The sequence below is a fragment of the Strigops habroptila genome, chromosome 1 (genome assembly GCF_004027225.2).
Source record: "Strigops habroptila isolate Jane chromosome 1, bStrHab1.2.pri, whole genome shotgun sequence".
NCBI classification, from domain to species: Eukaryota; Metazoa; Chordata; class Aves; order Psittaciformes; family Psittacidae; genus Strigops; species Strigops habroptila.
This window is the reverse complement of record NC_044277.2, coordinates 63,068,423-63,091,433: the sequence shown is the minus strand read 5'-3', so window position 1 is coordinate 63,091,433 and position 23,011 is coordinate 63,068,423. Positions and strand designations below refer to the sequence as shown.

The window sequence follows — 23,011 nt, the reverse complement described above, 5'->3', positions numbered from 1 at the left end:
GAACTGATGGACAGCGGCAGAGCAGTTGATGTCATCTACCTGGACTTGTGCAAAGCATTCGACACTGTCCCGCATGACATCCTTGTCTCTAAATTGGAGAGACATCAATTTGATAGATGGACCACTCGGTGGATAAAAAACTGGCTCGATGGCCGCACGCAAAGAGTTGTGGTAAATGGCTCGGTGTCCAGTTGGAAACCTGTAACGAGTGGTGTCCCTCAGGGATCGGTGTTGGGACCAGTCCTGTTCAACATCTTTGTCGGTGACATGGACAGTGGGATTGAGTGCGCCCTCAGCAAGTTTGCCGATGACACCAAGCTGTGTGGTTTGGTTGATACGCTGGAGGGAAGGGATGCCATCCAGGGGGACCTTGACATGCTTGTGAGGTGGGCCGATGCCAACCTTATGAAGTTTAACCAAGCCAAGTGCAAGGTCCTACACCTGGGTTGGGGCAACCCCAGGCACTGCTACAGGCTGGGCAGAGAAGAGATTCAGAGCAGCCCTGCAGAAAAGGACTTGGGGGTGTTGGTTGACGAGAAGCTTAACATGAGCGGGCAGTGTGCGCTTGCAGCCCAGAAAGCCAACCGTATCCTGGGCTGCATCAAAAGAAGCATGACCAGCAGGTCGAAGGAGGTGATCCTGCCCCTCTACTCTGCTCTTGTGAGACCCCACTTGGAGTACTGCGTACAGTTCTGGTCTCCTCAACATAAAAAGGACATGGAGCTGTTGGAGCGAGTCCAGAGGAGGGCCACGAGGATGATAAGAGGGCTGGAGCACCTCCTGTATGAAGACAGGCTGAGAGAATTGGGGCTGTTCAGCCTGGAGAAGAGAAGGCTGCGTGGAGACCTCATAGCAGCCTTGCAGTATCTGAAGGGGGCCTACAAGGATGCTGGGGAGGGACTCTTCCTTGGGGACTGTAGTGGTAGGACAAGGGGTAATGGCTTAAAACTTAAGCAGGGGAAGCTCAGGTTAGATATAAGGAAGAAGTTCTTTACAGTGAGGGTGGTGAAGCACTGGGATGGATTGCCCAGTGAGGTTGTGGATGCTCCATCCCTGGCGATGTTCAAGGCCGGGTTGGACAGAGCCTTGGGCCACATGGTTTAGGGCGAGGTGTCCCTGCCCGTGGCAGGGGGGTTGGAACTAGATGATCTTAAGGTCCTTTCCAACCCTTACTATTCTATGATTCTATGATTCAAGAATGCTTTGACTACAATAGAAATGATGATCATTTTGTGAAATATTGCCAATGACAAAATATAAGTTGTAGAACAGTCACCCTGCCTTCAATAGCCAAAAAGTTACTGAAACATACAGTTAAATAATCAGTTTATGGGCACATAGGTAATAAAATAACACAATGATATGAAACGGCCAACATCAATTCATCAAGAACATATCAAGTCAGATCAATCTGTTTTTGTTTTTGGCAGTTTAACTGACCTAGTGGGTACAAAGGAAGCAGTGGATGTGCTGTATTTGGACTTTAATAAGGCTTTTGACACACTACCAGTTACACTCTCATACACAACTTAGGGAATTATTCTGGATGAAATTCCCATCTGGTGGGTGCACCCACTTGTTGCAGAAATGTAGCAAGAAATAGTTATGATAGTTCACTGTCAAATTGGGAAGATGTTTTCTATAATATGCTTTTCAGACTTTGCCTCTGTTTCTATTCCAGTTTCATTAATAAGCAGAAAATGCTCATCAAAAAGTTGTGATTTTTTTTTTTTTTTTTTTTTTCTGATTATAAGAAGGGAATGTTTTGGAGGACAGGATTAAAATAAGGAAGTCATGGAAGTTCGAAGGAGTTATCTAAAATCAATAAAATTACATTAAATAAACATGCAAGAGTGCTACAGTTACTAAGGAAGAATAAAATGTTCAAACAGAAAATTCATGAGAAGTGTGATTATACCATACAAAGGGGCAGGGGTGGGTCGCAGTCCAGATATGAAACTAGAGTTTAATACTGCTGCTACAAAAAAAAAAAAAAAAGGAGCAGATGAATTGCAATGTCTGTATGTAAAGTATGGGAGATGATAGAAGATATTTTATTTTACATGTCATTTTAACTACAGCATTATGTCAGATGCTTAGATTTCAAGAAAATGTAAACAAATTGCTAAGAGTCCAGAAGAAAGTCAGAAGAGGTATGAGAGGTTTAGAAAATGGCTTGTGAGGGAGTTTTGAGAATTTGCTGATTTGTTGTGCCTTCTTAGTTCTAAACTAAACAAATATGAGAAAGCTGTCATAAAAAGTGAAAAATATTACGATTATTATAGTGACAAGAAATCAGAATTTCCTCGGAAGATAGGACAAAATTATTTAGCTGAATTTACCCAAGAGAGTTAAGTTAGATGCTAAGAAAAAGTAAGTGTAAGGACAGATTGTGCTGGAACATGCTAACTATGCAGTCTCCTTCACTGGAGATTTCTGAGGACACGTTAGATGAATGTGTAATCAAGAGTGAGCTGGGTACACTTCATCCTGTCTCAGAGGTTTCTTTCAGCCTAGCTTTGTGTGATTTCTACTTAGTAATGCAAATGTCTGAAATTAGTACTTAGGTGGATTCTAGAAAACAGCTCTTAGGTGGATTCAGGAGAAAGTATCTCTGCCAACAAACTGGCAGTAAAGCCTGCTGAGAAGACCTTGACACTAGGAATGAGGGGGTGAAGGGAGATTATGACCCACAGTCCATTGAGGAAGTGGTGGGCTGCGTTGGCAAGAAAGCACAAAGGGTATGGTAGACAAGAGAGCTTCAGAATGACAAAGCAGGGTGGAGGAGGCCCACTTCAAGCACATGCATACAAACAGGGAAGTGCCAAGAGGATAGCATCGTGGGGGAAGCTCTCATACTTTCTGAGAAATCAACAGCCTGGAGCACCTCTCTGAAATGCCTTTACACTAAAGCACACATGTAGCATGGGACAAAACCAGGAGGAATCAAGAGCATGTATGCAGTTGCAGGACTATGATCCCGTATAGATATGGTGGGAAGGCTCCCACAACCAGTGTGACACACGCTCTTTTGCAAGGACAGGTGAGGAAAGTTGTGGGGGCATTCAGCTTTCTGTAAGAGACTAGCAGGAATTCGTGGAGCCTTGCCCTGGAATAGATGATGACCCAGTCAGTGGTTCATGGGTTAGGATTAGAGGGAAAACCATGTTGCGGCAGGTATCTTCTACACGCTGCCTGATCAGGAAGATGATGTTGCCATCTTCAGACAGGGGAAGAAGCCTTATGTTCAAAAGCCCTGGTTCTCATTGGGGAACTAATATGTGCTGGATAGCAACACAGCATTAAACAAGAAATCCTGGGGATACATGGAATGCATTAATAAGAACTTCCTCGCAGTGGTGACCGAAGATCCAACGGTCCATTTGAATGGATGCTTACAAACAAGGAATGCTTGGGGATATGAAAGTGGAGGAAGTCTTGGCTGCACTGACCATGAGGTGGTGGAGATCCCAATCCAGAGAGAAGAAAAGGCAGCAAATAGGAGGAGCACAACTCTGGATTATAGGATATCAGACTTCAGCTACCTGGAAAGATCCCACAGGAGATGGTCATGGAGAAAAGAGCAGACCAGGAGAGCTGGCTGATTTTCAGGGGTCGCCTCTGCCAAGCAGAACAGTGAGCCATGTCAGTGTGAAAGAAATCAAGCCATAGTGGCAGGAGACCTGCACTAATGAGTAGGGAGGAGCTCTTGACTCGACTCAGACCTAAAAAAGAATTGTACAAAGAGCTGAAAGCTGGAACAGGTGAAACCAGAGGAATATAGAGACACTCTGAGTGTGCAGGAATGGTGTTATGAAGGCTAAAGCCCATCTGCGTTTGAATCTTGGGAGAGACAGAAAGGGGAACATGAAGGACTTCTTTTTATAGGCTCATTGACAGAACAGCAGAGATTTGGGAAAATGAGGGCCTTACACTGAATGAGACAGGAAACTTAGTGACCAAGGACATGGAAAAGGATGAGGTATCCAATACCTTCTTCACCTCAGTCTTTACTTATAAAATTTGCCCTGAGGAACTGCAGGCCCCTAAGACCAGTAGGAAAGTCTGAAGCACTGAAGTTTTGTGCTCAGTTAAGGGAATCACATTAGGGAACATTAAGTCAAGTAGACATACACAAATCTGTGGGACCCGACTGAATGCATCCATGAGGACAAAGGGAGCTGCCAGATGTCATTGTAAGACCACTCCTGATTATCTTTGGAAGGGTGTGGTGACTGGGGGAGCTTCCAGAGGACTGGAAAAACCGAAGGTCACTGCTACCTTCAGTACGGGCAAGCAGGAGGATGCAGGTAAATACAGGCCACTCAACACCGCCCTAATCCCTGTGGAGGTAATAGATCAGATTCACCTGGGAACCATTTCCAAACACAGTATTGTGCGTTAGGCATTTTCCAGTCCTTTGTATAAAAATGCAGAACATTTTTTTTTTACTTTTACTACCATACACAGAGGTTGCATGTCCACAACATTGAGGCTCTGCGCAGTTCAGTGATCTTGCTATTCAAATGTCACTTACCCTTTTCTGTCTCAACAAAAAGCAGACTATAACCTTTCACATCTCACAAATTCTGGTGAAGCTCCACATAGTCAAAGAGTATCTTCCAAACAGCACAGTCCAACCTTGTAGGTATTAATCAAATTTAAAAAAAATATACCTGTTTATTCTAAATTCACCTATTTCTAAATGACCATCATAATGCCATAGTTGGGCATAATAAAGTGCAGCCATCTGGGACTAGTGGATATTTGTGAGAGAGAGTGAAGATAAGATTATCTGGGTGCAGACTGATTCCAGTTGCAAAAGTAATAAATTCATTTATAAGGGAGCAATTTTCAGGAAGTTTTATTTGCAGAGTGAGAAATTAATTGAAGGCATGGATAATTTTCATCTTTTCAAGCAGCAAGGAGAACAAAATAAAGGGAAACAGTGAATATAATCAGAATGACACCAAAAAGAAAAAGTCACTTATAATTGTTCCTGGTGACAGCATAATTTTTTCAAGAATATGATCAGAGGTGTCTGAAAATGACTTTCAATAGCACTGAAACTGTGAATTGTATCCAGTCAACTATTTATTATGACCAAGACAGTTACACAGTAAGTCAGACACTTGGAGGGAACAAATCCATATTCACAAATTTAAATAATTTTTAAAATCAATAATTAAGACATAGATGAGATGCACACACAAATTCTGTGTCAATGCATAACCTGTGTGTTACACTCTTGATGCAAAACAAAAAAAAAAAAAAGACCTTTGTAATTCAAGGGAAAGAATTATATAGCTTTATTAAGCAAGGCCCTGCTCTGGATCTCTATTGAAGCTGTGGAGGAAAAACTGTCTTGAAAAAATAAAGATATTTTCACATTTGCATTTGTTCTGAGCTAGCAAAAATTGAAATATTTAATATTTTTCATAGAACAAAATAAGTTCTTGTGATAAGCTTGTTCTCCCATTCTTGAAGATCATGGCTGAGACTGCCTGATTCCTGATTCTGGGGATGGTTCTGCATGGGTTATGGCATTTCCAGAATTTAGTGTTGTTCTGAAGATTGCTGATTAGCAATTGGCCTAAAGGAGTTTGCCAAAGTAAGCAGAGTCCAAGAAAACTACAGCCCTTCCAACACAGTTTCCTTTGCTAGGAATGGTGGATACTGCTGTCTTTGTGATGATAATGAACTGTCTTGCACCAAAAGAATCCCTAGCTGACAAAATGTGTCTCAAATCCTCGCTACTGGTTGAATGTGAAAGTAAGTGAAGCGGATCTGATAATCTGGCCCACATGACTCCTTTACAAAGTAAACATTATCAATGAACACTTGATTTCCTGTATCCTTAAGGAAAATTGCTTTGGAAGAAAAGACTGCTCACGAGTGGCTTTTGATAGACTCTTTTCAAATGCTTATCTTCCTGGATCAGCAGGCAAGTCTTGTCTGTTAGGAGGGCTCCACTCTATCTCCTTGTTTGGGATACCAAGGGTAATTCAGCTGCATCTGTATCTTAGTTTTCATCATGTTTTGTTCTGCTGTAAATACCAGTTTTATTGACAGATATCAGCCTCTCTGATACTCCTCTGTTGGCTGGAGATGTGAAATTCTCCAGCTCCACTTTTTATAAGAACATCTCCCAGAGATATAATGAACGGCAGCAGGGATTGGAAAAAGCACTTGATAAGTGCTCAAAAGCCAGCTTCGTTCATTCTTTGTGGTAATTTGCTCTAACGTTTACTGCCTAATAGTGCTTATGCTACAAAACAGTGCTTCCTACATGATTGGCCTTTCCCACTACTAAAATATTGCATTCTTTGTGTTTGACCTGATTGTAAGAAGAACTTCCACATCAGGCTGCTGCTGGAATTATTTTACATGAAAACCATTGGGACTGTGTTTTAGGCACTCCACAATCTCTAAAAAACAAAACAAAACAAAACAAAACAAAACAAAAAACCCCAACAACTGTCACTATCAAGGACAGAGGACAAGTGCAGATGCCATTTCTGCACACTCATGATATCTGTATAATGTTTGCTGCATAGTGCAATTACTTTGCAAATTGTAATGCTTTTATTGTTGAAAAAAAAAAGTCTTTAACCACTAAAAATAGCTGTCTGAGTATAATGTGCTTCTGGCCTATAGAATTAGTCTTGCAGAAAAATGCCTCAAGGCAAAAAGAGGCAAGTCTGAACTTGACCCACATCCAGAGATTTTTGTGAACATAAACCCAATGGGTGTTGAGTTGGTAACAATTAGAATTGCAGAAAGATTTTTTCTTATATTTGTCCTCATGGCAATGCAAAGCAACAAGAAGAATGTGTGCCAAAACTATGTTAGTACATCCGTATCACAAACTTAAAAGCATTTGAAAAGGAGAAAGTGAAGAAGTAATATTCTAGCTTCAGAAATAATACCAGGTAATGTTAAAGATGCTTAGGTATGTATCTATAAGTCTAGCTGGATTTTAGTCATAGAAAGATCAGCCTACTGCCTTGCAGTTTTGATAATGTTATCATGAGCTTCATGCTTTTGAGGGTTTTCTCAGCTTTCTTGTCTCCTCTCCTGAAAAATTTTGCCTTTATTAGAAATGGTTTCTTCGTTCTATTAATTTCAACAGGATACTTCTCATGATTAACATGTCTGTCATGGCCACACTTCTTTGAAATCAGAAGTGAACTCATTCCTGACGTTGCATAGTCTGCTCTTCATTGCACATTCTAAGAAATGTGGGACTCCTGCTTTTTTCACTGTCCCCTTAATTATCCTTAGGACATATGTAGCTTTCTCATTAGAAGAATAAATGTATTTAAACTTTTGTTTAAGTGCCTATGAAGTCAATGTCATATACGTTTTACAAACGCATAAACTAAGATCAGAGAAGGGATAAACTAGGGACATAAATGAAGTTTTAAATTTCTACATTTTTCTTTTGCACTTGCACCTTAAGGTAGAACAGAGTATTGGGAGACAATTCTTATATTTCTTTAAAATCCTGTCAACTGTAATTCCATAGAGTGGGCTCCGGTGTATGTGTGGAAACACACTTGCAGCTGGCAGAAAGCATCCCTGGGTTGCCCATGCTACCACCATCTGCGACATATGCGCTATTTGGCAGAGGGATTTTTCTGCATTTCCTAGGAGGCAGGCCCCATCCATCCCTTTGCTGTTGCCATGGCCACATTCTCTCTCAGCATCCTTGAGTGGAGAAGAGTGTGATCGTGTTGCTTCCCCAGGAGATTGCCTATGTACTTTCCACTTCCTTGTGTGCAACATCAGTGTGCCAGAATGATGATTCTTGGTGATGCACCCAGTAAAATATAGCAAAGTTTATGAGATTTTAACCACAGAAGAGGACAAACCAGAACCTGATCTTCAGCTGCAGGCAGTTTGTGCTCCTCATTTTAGCACTGAATTTAGGAGTCTTATTACTTCAAAAAAAAAAAAAAAGTATTTATAAACATATATTCCCTCTAAATACATAGTTATTATATGATACGTTATACCTAGAGGATAGATCCAACCCATGAAATGTGGGGTTGGTTTTTCTCTTTTTGAGAAAAAAAGAGCAGCGCCTGTGGCCTGGTTCAGGGATTATCTCTTCACATACTCACCACTTCAGCTTATTTCACAGCAATCCCATTAATATCAGTAAGTATGCCTGGTTTTATAAGAATAGCTTTGGTTTCTCAGTAAATTAATCTCTTTTTGTTAGCTTGCTTTGTGATAACGTTGTACATTAAAAGCAGCTGCTCTGTAAAGATTGAAATGAGGACTATGCGGTAACCCCACAGAGAAGCAACGCCAGGCTGTGAAGTGCTCTTTCTTTGTCCAGGTGCCAGCATTATGAAGAATCAATAAAAAAAGAAAAATTAGGATGAGAAAGGAAACAAACATAACGGTGTCTCCACTGTTGTTGATCTCAGACAAAGCTTGTTTCTCAGTGTTAAAATCTTGTTAAACAGGCAGAGGCGAAAAGATGGTTTAATGCTGTGAGGTATGAAAAAATGAAGTGTTCCAACTTTAGAACTCTGTCTTCCTTTAAAATAGTGAAGACCAAGGTCATTTGAAGTTAGTGAGACAGGAGCCATTCTGCTGTGCCTTTCAATTAAAGCAGGATCTGGGCCCACATAAGAATGATGTTGTCTGCTGCACTCTTTTCAGACTCTAACCCAGTAATGACACCTCAGTTTAGTGTGATGACTTTCACAATCATTGTTACCTCAGGTAAGTAGGGATGGGAAACAAAACACCACCTTATAAATGCCTGTCACCATAGTAGAGTGACAGTATAGTCCATGATTAAGGAATATGAGCTTTATTTCGGAGAAATCATGGAAACAGTTTAAGCAGTCGTGGGAAAAGATAGGAAAGATTTCAAGTGAAATACAAGTTTCAGACAGCAAACAAAAACACAGTTTAAAGGTCAGGTGGCATAATCCTTTAATTGGGATATTAGCAGTGCATAAGACTTTAGCTTTATAATTTTTTTGCTGTAGACGGGCACCCAGCAAACTCCAACGTACATCCTATTTCCATATACCGTGGGGTATGGAGTTGAGTAAGCAGGGAGTTACAGTCCTCCAGATCCAGAACAATAACTCAAAAATAACAGCCTAAAAATAAACAGAAGAATTGAGTGTGAGGCTTTCGTACTGTCTCCCAGGCTAAGCATCTGTTCGGCAGTTGAGGTAGATATGTAGATGCGAAAAGCAAATTTTAGTAATTTGAGGTATGGCATAAGTCCCTTTCTCCTATGAAAAGGAATTTTTACAATCTGCTATGCTCCAGAGTGGAGAGCCACCTGGTGGGTATTAGCAGCGGTGCTTTACTATGTTCACGTACAGAACCGAAAATACTCTGTTTGCAATGTTCCTTTGGTTATTACCCTTAGGATTTCTGATTGCAAAATCTTCATGGCCTTCTAATTTTTCGTGCTGTGTTTTCTTTGTTTTGTTTTTGTGTTTAGTTTTCTAGGGGTGTGATTGTCATTATTTTTCACCAAACTGTTCACTAATGAGGCTTATTGTTATGACAGAGCTGGACAAACTGTTTTAGCCATAAAAAGAGGAATGACTCCAAAGTGCAAATTCACTTGCTCTGAAATATCTTACAGATGTAAACCCAATTCACCAAATAATTTCATGTGAAAAAGAACCTGCTTCAGTCAAGACAAGGGAGTTTGAGCTACACGAGGGGAATTAGTATCTGTCTGCCTGCTGGCTCAGGCATTACAACATTGTCGCAGACTGGAAGATACTCAATTCAGCAATGTTAAAATCCACCCTCTGCAAGACTGAAGGCTGAGGAGGCAGTACTGATAATCAGATTATACGACATTCTAAACAAGGGCTTCCTCACTCTTCCCTGTTGAGGTTGTTTCATTACTTATTAAATACTGACATAGTTACACAAAAATGAGAGCAGTCTGAGACTGATTCTCCAGTCACGTGGCTGGGACATTTGCTGGGTAGGCAGTATATGCATCAGTGTTCAGGAGTTAGTATCTACTAATACACTTAACATCTATTAATACAGTGCAAGAACATCAACAGGTGAAATACAAAGCACACTGTCCATTACAGCACCAGGGTAAGGCACTTTCTAGGGAGGTAGGAATTGGGAATTCAGATCCCCTCAAGCAAAGGAGACATCTGAGCTTGGAGCTCCTGAGCTGCAAATCCCTGAATGGTTGAATGAACCCATCCTTTCTTCCTGGTTTGGTGAGTCCAGGTTTTCTTTAGCATTGTTCTTTTAACAAGTTTCTGGAACTGTGTTTTCTCTAAGGGCGAATGAAATTTGTTAGGTTTTTTTAACAGAAAATTACTCCTTTTTAGGCACAGTAGGACAAAAAAGATGTGATCCATGTCAAACGTGGATGTTTGAGTCGAATCTTGTTTGATTCAGCTAAATCTAAAATAATCTCACAGCCTTAATTCCAAGTGAGGGATATTTTATGAAGTATTCATATTCCTACAGACACTTCAAACAAGGAATTCACAAAGTGCTCCACCTGTATTTTGCAGCAGAGTTTAAAGAGAGTGTTGGAAATTCAGGCAGTGAATTTCAGAATTCACTGAAATTCTTCACTTACAGTGAAATCCATAATTATAATCCATAATAGTACATATTGTAGTCCATAATAATCCCTCCTTATGGTGAAAACCATAATTCATATTAAATGGAGATCATAAAATTAACATTCTTTTGTGAGCTAGGTCACATGTAATCTTCAGTTTGATGAAGCAGGAAACTAGGATAGAGGTTTTATCCTTCTTTCAGAATTCTGACACATCCTTTTGCCTGAGAAATATCTAGAAAGTTATCTCTTTGCAAGAAACAATGGCAAGCACAGTTATTCTATTTTCTGTTGTTTTAAATTGTCACCTCTATGTAATTAAATAAATAAGCTATGTATTACTGTCATGAGAGGGTTGAGTGTGCAAGATAGTGTAGCTCATTTCTGGGAAGGAAGATTGGAAAACCTCTTGTTTATATCCTTTTGTAGGGCAGTCCATCTTTCTCACAGTGTTGAGAGAGCTATTTACCCATGATCTCACCACATCCCCTTCCTTACGGCATTATTGGATTAAACCCGTTTTGGGCCTGCATAACACACCGCCTGCTTTTCTGAAGCATCAGGTGGGCTGCGTATCCTCAGATCAATCGCATTGTGCACGTCTGGCTGCTCTGACATTGCTGCTTATTCACCACATAGGTCTAACATACATTTTCTGCCTGTGGTCCATTTCTTTGTTGGTCTCAGGAGCACGTGAGGCAGCTATGGGCTGAATCAGTGTCCTGGCAGGGTGTGCACAGCCTCAGAAGCAAAGGCTAAGCACCTGACTTAGAGAACAATCAGTCCAGAATTAACATCCAGACTTTTCAAATCTCTCTGTTTTTAAAATATTTCTCCATTTTTAAAATATTTCTCCTTAAACAGATTTCTTTTTCTTTTTTTCTTTTTTTTTTTTTCCATATTTTTGGTCCTGATTTTCTTTCCTTATTTTTTCAAAATGCATACTTAGATCAATATATTTTATGTCGGAGGCATTTCTAATCTGAATGTCAGAGTAACAGTGACTGTAGTTCCTCTGCTTAGGTGCTGTTTTGTCTAGAAGGTCTTTCAACAAGACATCTCATCATTTTGGAAAAAAAAAATGATTGAGAATTCACCACAGCCTTTCATCATGTTTCAAATTATTATATAACCTTGTTGGTAACTATTTTCATGGTAAAGACAATAAAAAGATTGTGTTTGGAAGCATAAAATAGATAATTTCTTATATTAGACTTTAATTCAGATAAAGCATAAACCATGGCAGATGCTTCAGAATAAACCTTATCTGCTTTATACTTTTCACCTGGTTTGCAGCATGTGAAAGTCTTTTATTGCGGTTCTGTCCTACAGAATCAGCTACTCATTGTGAGCATTCAAGTAGAGTTGCTGATTTTACAAACATACATATCCACCTGTCATAACCATAATTCACATTAAATGGAGGTTGTAAAATTAACATTCTTTTGTGAGCTAGGTCACATGTGATCTTAAGTCTGATGAAGCAAGAAACTAGAACAGAAGCAGTTTGTGGTCCTAAACTTCCTGCTGTTAATGTCTAAAATACATGTGATTAAAATTTCAGTTGGCATACCTCCTACAGAACTGGTGATACCAAAAATTGCAATTTTATTTGGAATACCATTTCTTTGACTTGTAGAGTTCCTTTATTATTACAGGAATTGAAGAAAAGCACTATCAGATTCTGAACGTCTGTGAGCTTTTTACTGAAGCAAGTTCAGCAGAAGACCACCAATATGGTGGTCTCCAGAGCACTTGACCTGAAAGCAGAGATGAAGGGAATGGGTCTTGTTCAGCCTCCAGAAGAGGAAGCTTCAGGGTGGCTTAACATCAGCCTTCCAATACCTACAAGAATGTGATTGAGAAGACAGGGTGAGCTTTTTCTCAGAAGTGGATAGTGGAGGATGAGAAACAACAGGCACAAACTGAAATGAGAGGCTTGGCCCAGACACAAAGAGAATCTTTTTCACAGTGAGCTCAATCCTGCATTAAAACAGGCTTCCCAGAGAGGTTGTACAGTCTCTGTCCATTTTAAGACTGGACTGGATGAGTAACTGGGTCTGATTTCACAGAACTGACCCTGCTTGAGCAGGGGGTTAAACTAGAGACAGGTCCCTGAAGTCCCTTTCAACTAGAATTTTCCTTTGAACCCATGATACATTGCTTTAAAGGAAAACTGTCTATCAGTATGTCAGAAACATACTTAAAATCAATATTGATGCAGTAAGATTTACATGAGAAAACCTCAAATGGTTAGCCATCCCAAGAGACCTCCAACAATGTCATGCTAAACTAGATCTGTACTGATAAAGGAGCTTTGCCATGATTATACATAATTGTTCCAGGGATCAAAGGATTCTGGGTGGAGAAGGTCGTAAGCCACGCACACACACACCCACCAAACTGCTAGAAAGTTTATTACTAGATCCAGAATAGATATAAAATCCAGAGGTATAACCAGCTAGAAAGAGAGATAACTAAAGGCTACCAAAAACTGGGTTAGGCACAGATTCTTACCGACCCACACACTTATACAATGACAAGAGGCCAGCTCCGAGGTGCACCATGAAGAGATGGGGTGGCAGGCACTACTTTAGCGGGCGTCCCCGCAGAGGTAAAGTCGACCATAAAAGGTAGTTGGATCCGCCTCCTTCTCCATCTCTCTCGAACCTCGGGCTTTTTAAATGCCAAAAGTGCAGACTCATCCTGACGCAGGCGGCCAACATGTGTGTCAGGAGGAGTGGCCTCTCTTGCTCTTTTTCCCCCGCTCACACCCATTCCAACACAGGGGGCCAGTCTGCACCAGGAGGAGTGGACTTGCCAGCCATTTGCCATACACACTCATTCTAGATGATCGGAGTGGTCCACCATGGACCAGTTTCACAGTGTTAGATCCATCTAACACAGTAATGATCCCAAAAGCCACAGGAGAATATTATTTCATTTCCTTCTCACAGGCATGGAAATGTCTACAGCAATGTTGACATTGGGAAGGAAGAATTACAGTCGTAAGAAGTTCTGACAGGAGGAACTTACGAAGTGTCTTCTTCTTGTGTAACACTGGCTATGCACTAGAACAGGTTGCTTCTGCTTCTTCCATTCTTTTTAAAGAATTTAGCTTAAAGAATCTAAATCTTTGAGGCTCAGTAGCCTTTTATGGAGTTATTTGCATTTTGTTTAGGTGTAAGGTTCACATTAAGTGGAGTTGTTTCTGCTTAGTCTGAAAGGGCTCCTCAAGACAATTTGCTGTGGCTGTCAGTTTTCTCTTCTTCCCCAGCCAGCAGGGTAAAATCCTACATGGGATGTGCTAACAGATTTTACATACTGTTGAGTTACCTATTTAAAATACAGGTTATTTGTGGCGACCTCAGAAGAAGCTCTAAGCATAACTTCTCTTTTCTCTATGCTTTAACTACACAGTATAAGGAAGTTCATTCCAGTGAAGTGCTCCCTGAAGGTTTCTTCTTGTTCTTGATGATGGTTTTGTTAATAAACAGAGACTTGCTTTAAGGTAGTAAATCTGTGCTTCTGTCAGGGATGAATTTGGTCCTGGATTTGTCATGTCATTAATTTAGCACCTACGAACAAAAATTATTAAAATCCAAATTGAAATATTCAATGAAATATAACACTAGAATAGACTCCAGCAAATTGTCAGATGATAGGTTTCTGCAAAGATGCCTGTTCTTTTCAGGCATGTAAGAAATATTTAGCTGACAACCTCAGTATAGGAGCCTTTTCAGAAATAATTGCCTTGAAAATGAAAAGAACAGCCACAAAGTGTGAGTCACTACATCCAGTTGTAAAAAACAGAAACTAAATATATCCTGCATGCTCTAATAGTCATATATGAAGAAGGTAGAAACTTTCAAACACTTTTGTAGGACAAACCTCCCACTTTCAAGTATGAAGCCTAGAAAGAAATGTAATTCTAATAAATAAAATGTGTAGTAGTCAAAGAGGATACCTTTGGAGTTTCACTTTTCAAGTACAGCAGAAGGTGAAAGAGCCTGCCTTCAAACACCCTTTGGGTGTTCTGAAAGAATATGAGATTACCATTCCTTTCAGACATCACAAAAACAGTAAAGCATTCCTGTCCTTTATATTTTCTTTAAAGTACTTTGTGCATAGATATGTTATACTGAAACAGTCTCAAGAATGCATGAGAAAAAGTATGAAGAGCAACAGAATTTGAATGTATACAGACTTGAGCAACTGTAGACATTTTCAAAAGGCTTTTTTACAGTGTCTATCTCATCACAAGACACTAAGTTGTTAAGTGTATCACAAGAAAAGAACTTCTATGTATTATATAAACTGGTGATCCAGGCAATCATTACTCTATTACAAAAAATGGATTGTGCTATTATTACCTTACATTTTAATAGTGAAAGTCAGATGATGATGCTTTTGGTTTGCTACTTTAGCTCAAAAAGCAGCTAACAGTTGAGAAAAAGCTGGCTTCATACATCTATTGGTTAGAAATAAATAGAAAAATGTATAGATTTGATCTAACAATGAAATGCTTCAAAATCAGTATGAAGATCACAATAACTTTGGACGTTTTAAAGTTGTCGTGATTATTTTGGTAGCAAAATTTACAGCTGACCGTGAGTTCATCAGTACAGTTAAATTTAAATAGTTGTGAGACAATTTAAGAGGATTGAGGAAGGGCAGCAAAGAGAAATGTAATGTAAGAGTTTCCATTCTGAAGAGCTGATAACAATGGTAAATGTGTGTGGCACACAGTGATGAAAGGAGAAAATACAGGAAGGCAAGAAAACTAAGATGAAAAAGAAATTTCAAATAACAACAAAAATTGTTGAAGAGTTGAGTTCAGATGCTTTCTAGAACTCAGAAAATACATCAGAACTAGTATGATAGCAGTATATAAAATAATTAATGATGAAAAAGGCCAAACAGTGTATTTACTCCCTAATGTGACATAAGCAAACTGCCAGCTGAAGCCTAAATTTTACCAACACATTTTTAAAAGATGAAAGGTGTACTTTGTAGACTATGCATAATTAACCTGTTGAACTCACTTGTGTAAGAAATACAGAAGAAAATGATGCAGTAGAAAAAAATAATGAAGAGTCTAACCTTATACAAGTAATAAAGATTTTACCACTCCTTCATAAAAAAACACAATTCCAGCACCTTGAGAGAAGGGTTGGGTTTTTCACCTGGAAATATGGTTAGCTAGCAAGTTTTATACATTTTCAAAACACCTCTTGAAGCAACAAACCAGCTAACTGGGCTATTGGTCTTATCTACAGTGACAGTTTCTATGTTTTTGCTGTGGTGCGAAAGATATATTAATTATCCTAAAATGTGCAAAAAACATTGTGAGAAATTATGTCTTTAAGTACAAATTTGGAGAAGAGAAGGCTCAGGGGGGACCTTATCACTCTCTACACCTACCTGAAAGGAGGATGGAGCGAGGAGGTGGCTGGTCTCTTCTCCCAAATAGTAAGTGACAGGACAAGAGGTAACAGCCTCAGGCTGCTCCAGGAGAGGTTTAGATTGGATATTAGGAAAAAATTATTCACCAAAAAGGTGATCAAGCATTGGAACAAGCTTCCTAGGAAAGTGGCGGAATCAGTGTCCTTGGAAGTGTTCAAAAAACATGTAGATGAGGCCTTCAGTGACATGGTTTAGTGGTGGACTCAGCCGTCCTGGAGTAACAGTTGGACTTGATCTTAAAGTTCTTTTCCAACCTAGTTGATTCTGTGATTCTAAATTCACACCTGTGTTTGTGAAAGATAAGCACTACTATGTAGCAATGACAATAAAAAAGACCCAACTTTTTCTGTAATGTTCTATTTGAAGTCCACTTAAATGAAATGAAATGTTCTTTGCTATCAGCAATAAATCAATTCTTTACGTAAATTAAGCAAGTCTGCTACCACAGTAAAAGTTTGTGCTGGTTATATGTTGTCATGATACTTCTGGTTAGGTCATTCCTTTCCTACCCCCCCCCAGTTCTCAGAAGCACTTTAGATTTCAAAGTGTAAGGTTCAAGCTTCATTTCCTACCACGTTTGTCCTTCATGTTAATTCATAGAATCATAGAATAAGAGAATAGTTAGGGTTGGAAAGGACCTTAAGATCATCTAGTTCTAACCCCCCTGCCATGGATAGTTGCCATTCATACCATTTTGCAGCAAGGTACAGGTGGGATCTTATGATGCTCAGTACAAAACACAATCATAGCTATTGATAACCAGGGTAGTAGATTGGCATAATGGTCTGATAACTAATGCAGAATTCCAGTTAAGTCCGGAGTGCAGTAACTGTGGTTATGACTTTGGACAATCTATTTAAATCTTTCACTTTCATGGTTCCCTACCAGTAAAATCAGACAATCATTATTTTCTTCAAAATATATTGAAAGTACTCTGTTATTGGGATTGGGTTTGGGAAAACTTTAGTAAAAGGTAGCCTTATTTTTTAAAACTATCTATTTCAGGGTATCATTGGTTCATTCTGTGGGGAGTGGGGTAAAATGTTTTATTTTTTATTTCTTTATAACATGAATTGCAAAATGTTTTTGTGATAATTCTTGTCATTCTTACAATATTCCTACGAAAAATACATCACTTTCCTCCTCTTTTTTGCCAGTCAACTGAATGATGACACAGATAATTAAGCAGTTTCATATTCTACCAAATGCAGCTTACCTCTAATCAAGTGTTGTCCATGTATGAGAAGGATTAAAATATTAAGGACTTAAAGTCAGGATTAGCTGTAGAAGCTGTCTTCATCCTCAGGAAACAAATTAAAGCCACTGACTGTTGATTGAACAGATGATTTCAAATAGTCAATGTAGACAGTGCATATGTATTTTCTTGTTAAGATCTTTTGAAGAAGTGACTAGTATCTGAATGTATAACAGCATTACTCCCATTTAGAAATTTTATGTTTACCGTGCACAAGCAGGCTATGGAGATAATTTTACTTAAAAAGTATGAAGAGGTCTGTTGATGGTAGTTCAGAGTGTTGATGGCCATGCTACCTCTTTATTTTATTACCTTTTTAGTTATTTGAGTCATACAGTGATATGTCAAGAAATGTTTAATTTACCTTGACTTCTACCACATTTTGGACTTGTTTATCTCTTTCTTAAAGCCAGCAAAACAGCTGGCAGGATGGATTTCTGTGCCATATGTAATGAAGTGTTAGACCAAAAATAGAAGAGGATTAGAAACACTTAATGGCTAGCAATTTCCATATTCCAGTACACCATCTCAAAATTTCTCAACCTCCTCCCTAATCAGCATACCCTGCCATTAGCTAGCCACCTTCCTTCCTCTCTTTGCTCAGCCATGCAGAGAACCGGGTCTATTTTCAAGTGCCTGCATCAGTTAATAGAATTCCTGACCCCAAACTGGGTTTTGGAGTGCCTTATTTCTGCATCTCCTATCCCCCAGTTGACAGCTATACATCACAGTGTAGGGTACACGAGGAGGTGGCAGCTTCTCTCATGCTCTCTCTTCCCAATTACAGTACAAGGTTTTAAACACTACCATACTCCAGCAGATTAGAGCACTCAAGTAAAAGATCCTGATTCAAGTTTGATGAGATGGAAGACAGTTTTGAGCCAATCTCTCTTCTGTCCTGATAGATGAGAGCTAGGATGGGAGGGGGGGAAAAGGAAAAGGATGCATCCCTTTCCTTCCGACAAGCTGTGTTTTACACAGGGATAGGTACCACCTAAGCAGCTTTACTAAATCAAGCCCCACAAGTCAGCCAGTTGGGAAACTGTTGCAGTAAGGCTCATCATATGACAAGCTGCCGGTGAACGGATATCCTCAGGAACCACGCATAAACCTAGCTGCGGAAACAGAGATACCTACTAGAAATGTTTGCCAAAGAAACTGAGGTGTTGCAGGGATCAGGTGCCTGCAGAGCTGACCTGCTACAAATAGTAGTGAAATCAAAATGATGGACATGCATCCTTGTTGAAACACAGCACTCCTGTTCCCTTTGTAAGTACAGCCTTGAGCATCTTTCTGACAGTTCTCTCCACCTTAATTGTTTTGTTGTCTGTAGTCCCGATGAGAGTGGTCTCATAAAATGAGCTCCATCTAACACATTTAAAAGAATTGCCTGCTATGTATTCCTGTGTCTATATACTCATTTGCTCTTCAGTTCTAATGGCTGTGTTTGAGATGGGTTTGAATTTTCATGATAGATATAAATAGGATTTGCATTGTATCGTTATCTATTCTCCTCCAAGGAAATTGCTTTTAATTATTATTTAAGGTTCAACTCTAGCTACTGCTAAAATGAACTTCTGCTTCTAGCTTTAGGACTGAGAACTGAGCAGCAAATAAACATGAACTGAAATAATTAAATCAATTACTACCTTTGGTTCTTTTACTGTTAATCTGTGCAGCCTTTATGGTTTCAGAATAATAATGTCCAAATTCATTCTAGCTGAAGTAATTTTTTTTTTTGTTGCTGAGATTCATGCCTTCTTCTCAGTACTTAGAACTAGGTCTTGCTTGAGGCAGTCATCTAATTTGTAAAGAAATTTCTTCTCCAAGCTTCGTCCCAGTGTGACTTTTGACCAGTTTATACGTGGATAGCTGAAATAAAACGTTGCTAACAGTTTATTAGCTTCAGCTGCCATTTATCTCCTTTGGTATTATATATTCAATAGTTTTTATGATTTAGAGGCCATCATTATAACCTGCCAAGTTTGTGTTTCAGATGGGCTGAACACCCATTTAGTTTTGAAGTTGAACATAATAGATTCTGTTTGGCTTGGGGAGTTCTGGAAGCAGTAGGCAATTATTACCAGGTTTCTGTAGTCTTACTGTTACAACCTTCTCTCATACATCTATTTCCCTTTCCCACATGCTGCGAGTAAAGGATTGCTTGTCAGCTTATGGAGGTTTCCTATGGGTTGATCCACCCCAGACATCACAGGCAATGTGGCTTCCCAGGTTTTCTCAGCCTCATAGCAACCTGGGTGTTTTCATTCTTGCCTCCACCACCAGAAAGTAAGAAAATCGTAAACAGGGCATGTGCCCACAAATGCCAGGAATGCAAGGAATTAAATTAATTAGCTGCATGGTATATGTTCAGAGCTAACACGGGAATCTCCTTTGGACAGGACAAGATGGACAGTGGCAAGGGAAGCAGAATAAAAGGGGCTGGTGGCAGCAGACACATTGGTTATGCGTTGACATTATTTGTTGCATGGTGGTGCATTGTTCTTGGAAAGCCAGCAACAAGCAAATCACTGCAGGAGGTATGTGTGAATACAGGGTCAGGATCCCAAATTAATCTAAATTATTAATCACTCAGATGCTGCATAGGCACCTAAGTGCAAATTAACTTTCTCACAACCTTAGTATAATTTCCACTTCTCCTTCCAGGCTTCTGAAATCCTAGCTCTTACACTTTCTAGATGCCCAAGTGCCATTTGTAAGGGAGAACTGCCCATGCCTTGGTTGCCGTTGAGTAGCCGCGCTCCTCCACCTCTGCTCATGGTCTGAGCACTCCTCCATCTGATCTTCTGTTTGCACTCATGAACACGTCTGCGTTAGAGGACTGAAAACAGAGGTTACAGCAGTGGTAGTCTCTTTTCTTTAATAACCTATGGGAATATAGGATGCATAGGATCAATTTTTCTCCTGGCTTTTATTATATTTCTTGGAAAAGTACCTTGGCCTTTCTTTTACATGATCAGGAGCTGAGAATGCCACATCCCTGTAATGAAGTAGTCAGTTTTTATGAATCCCCGTCTGACACTGTTCCTCCTTTTTACCCTGTTTTTCCAAAAGGAAACCCCAATGCAGCAGATCTTTGAGTTGCAACGTTTAATATCCTAGGTCCTTGCTGTGATGCTCACCGATAGTCCCTCCTCCCAAGGACATCGTAATTTACAATTGCAACAGATTGGGCATGAAAAACAGGGGAAACAGTTTTGATTTTGAATCTGTTATTGAAATGTCTATCCATAAATTGAATGGATATAATTTCAATGCTACAGTTGCACACTCACTGTAGATCCAACAAAAGTTTAATTGTAATGGTAGGCTTTATTTCTGAAGACTTATTTTTTTAATTAGAAATAAAATCCTTGCTGCCTGACTGAAAGCTGCTCTCATTTATGTAAGCGTATAGCAGCTCCGCTCAAGCCACTGGAGTTGTACCACGGCCACTGAGAATACTATTGTCTTTAGAACAGTATAAACTTATTAGGATAACTGTTTGATCTTGTAAGTGCATTCAGCAAGCAGAAATCACCCTTCATCTAAAGCAGATAATTACATTAGGTATAAATTAATTGATTGATTTGATGGTTATATCCTGGAGCCTGCCAGGATTCTGAGAGTACTGAGAGTCTCTTTACTGCCTTGTTTGCTTCCTAGGATAAAAGTAATGGGACTGGAAGAAGTGTGCAAGTGGCAAATGCAAATGTGTCACCACCCACTTCTCTGTTATTTGTTGCTGTTTATGTAGCAGCTCAGGTTTGTGTGACATATCAGGCGAGTAAAGCGTCAGGTTGCTGCCTGACAGGATAGGAAGCCTGATTGTTCACCCCTTGGCTTAGGCATTACTACTTGCACAAAATGAAGGTGATATGTGCATAACCTGATGTAAAACTTAAATTCTTCATTCACCTCCATTAGACTTGTGCTTTATGCTGACTGTTCATGGAGGTATACCAGTGTAAAAGATGCATGCTGTACCAGCTGTGGCTGTGGAACAGGAATCATATGGAATGAAAGTTTGCTATTGTGACAGCAAAGGAGCAGGAAGAATAGCTTGCAATTATGGAATCCTTTTCAGAAGTGACATTTAGAAAGGCAAAATGCAGATGAGAAACAAGTGAATATTTGCAAGGAAGATGTTCTTTCCCACACCTCCCCTGTTTTCCTTTATTTGCATATGCGTTTTCTCTTTTTACCTGTATTGTATTTTTTATTCCTGCTTGAATCTGATGTTTTTTAAAGTGCTTTAAGGTCACCCATATGAAAGTATGGGTCAATACATTACTGCTAGGTGCACCATACATCACTGCAAGTCCCTTTAATTTTGTTCCAGACTTCAGCTTACAGACCGTCATGTGTTTATTTTACCTATATTCATGTCATTATGAATATCAGGCCTTTGGTAACCATGTTCATCCTTCAGACTCTCCTGACAGTAGAGGATCTGTGTAAAAGACAGAGGGAAAGAGAGAGAAGGAAAGGGGGAGACACATCTTTGAGGTATTCCAGGAGTGAAGAACATGTCAGTTGGGAGTTGGACCTTATTAAATCCCATATCTACGAAAAACATAGGTTCTGAGCAACCAGTCTTCATTAGCTACATTTGATGCAGAACTACTTGTTTAAACACAGAGCGAGATGGAAGAGGTCATAAAACAGGCTGTTTATTAAAACTCTTGCTTCTGGTAGATGATATGGTAATTTTCATTGAAAATTGAATTGTACAAAGTCATATGAATGTGGCTAAACACAACCCTGGAAATTGTTCTGAGAAGGATATACTCTGGATCTTGGAAGAAAAGTAAAACACCCTCAAACGTAGCAGTTGCTATGGGAATGCTTAAATTAAATGTAAAGCATGCATAAATTTTCAATATACCCAGCACTTCGGGAGTCAGGGACATATGTTAGGGGAAAAGCCATATACATGAACACAGAGCAGAAGATAAGACATGGGATATTTTTTCTTCAGGTCTGTGAATGGAATATTCCACTGGCGTATCTGTACTTTATTTTGAGTGCAGACCAAAGCCCACACTTGAATACTGAAGTATTTCTATGCAAACTTCAGGACAAGACAGGAACTTGGGCCTGAGCTAATTGTGCCACCAACTATCCTATCTTCGCTCACACCACTACAGCTTTGCCAGGTTTGGGCAAACAAGCTGCATATAGAGTCCCTTCTAGAAAGGCCCTGCAAACCACCACAAAAGATCACAGTATGTGGCCAGCCCTACCTGAACCTATTGTGGAGCAGAGGGGACAAGAAGACTTCCAGAGCTGCCTTCTGACCTCACCTATCCCATCGTTCCCTGAAATTGCAATATGTGAATAGCCTGATGTCATGTTGCCCTTCCAACGGTCTGTCCACTGAGCTACAGATGTTCTTCAGAAGATGTAAATATAAAGTGAAAAGACAGGAAAGCATACTGGGCTAAATTCCACTCCCTTACCCCCATTCTCCATGCAGTGTGGATTTGACATAGACTAAGGATTTGAAAGTATGCACTTTGCGTTATACTCCAAAACTTGCCAGTTGCTCCACAAGACACTCTTTTGGTTGTAAGAAAGAATCCTTGGGGGCCTTGCTTTTACTAGGTGCTCCACGTGTTGGCTGTGTAAGCTCTATACGCTAAGGAGAAGAAAGCGTACTGGCTTCTCTCCTGGTCATCTTCAGTAAGTCCTGGACT

At 39.7% G+C, this 23,011-nt stretch overlaps 2 protein-coding genes across 3 annotated transcripts in view; one reads left to right on the top strand and one right to left on the bottom strand.

Annotated features, from left to right (window-relative positions):
- Nucleotides 1-23,011, top strand: part of GABBR2 (gamma-aminobutyric acid type B receptor subunit 2) — a 455,930-nt gene that overhangs the window by 378,941 nt on the left and 53,978 nt on the right. The gene's annotated exons all lie outside the window — the stretch shown is intronic.
- The window catches only part of ELP2 (elongator acetyltransferase complex subunit 2), a 138,538-nt gene continuing 124,465 nt past the window's right edge, over nt 8,939-23,011 (bottom strand). The window contains exon 23 of the mRNA XM_030507988.1: nt 8,939-9,128. Within this exon, the coding sequence (XP_030363848.1) occupies nt 9,115-9,128 (14 nt within the window). The 3' untranslated portion in view covers nt 8,939-9,114. The remainder of the gene's footprint in view (nt 9,129-23,011) is intronic.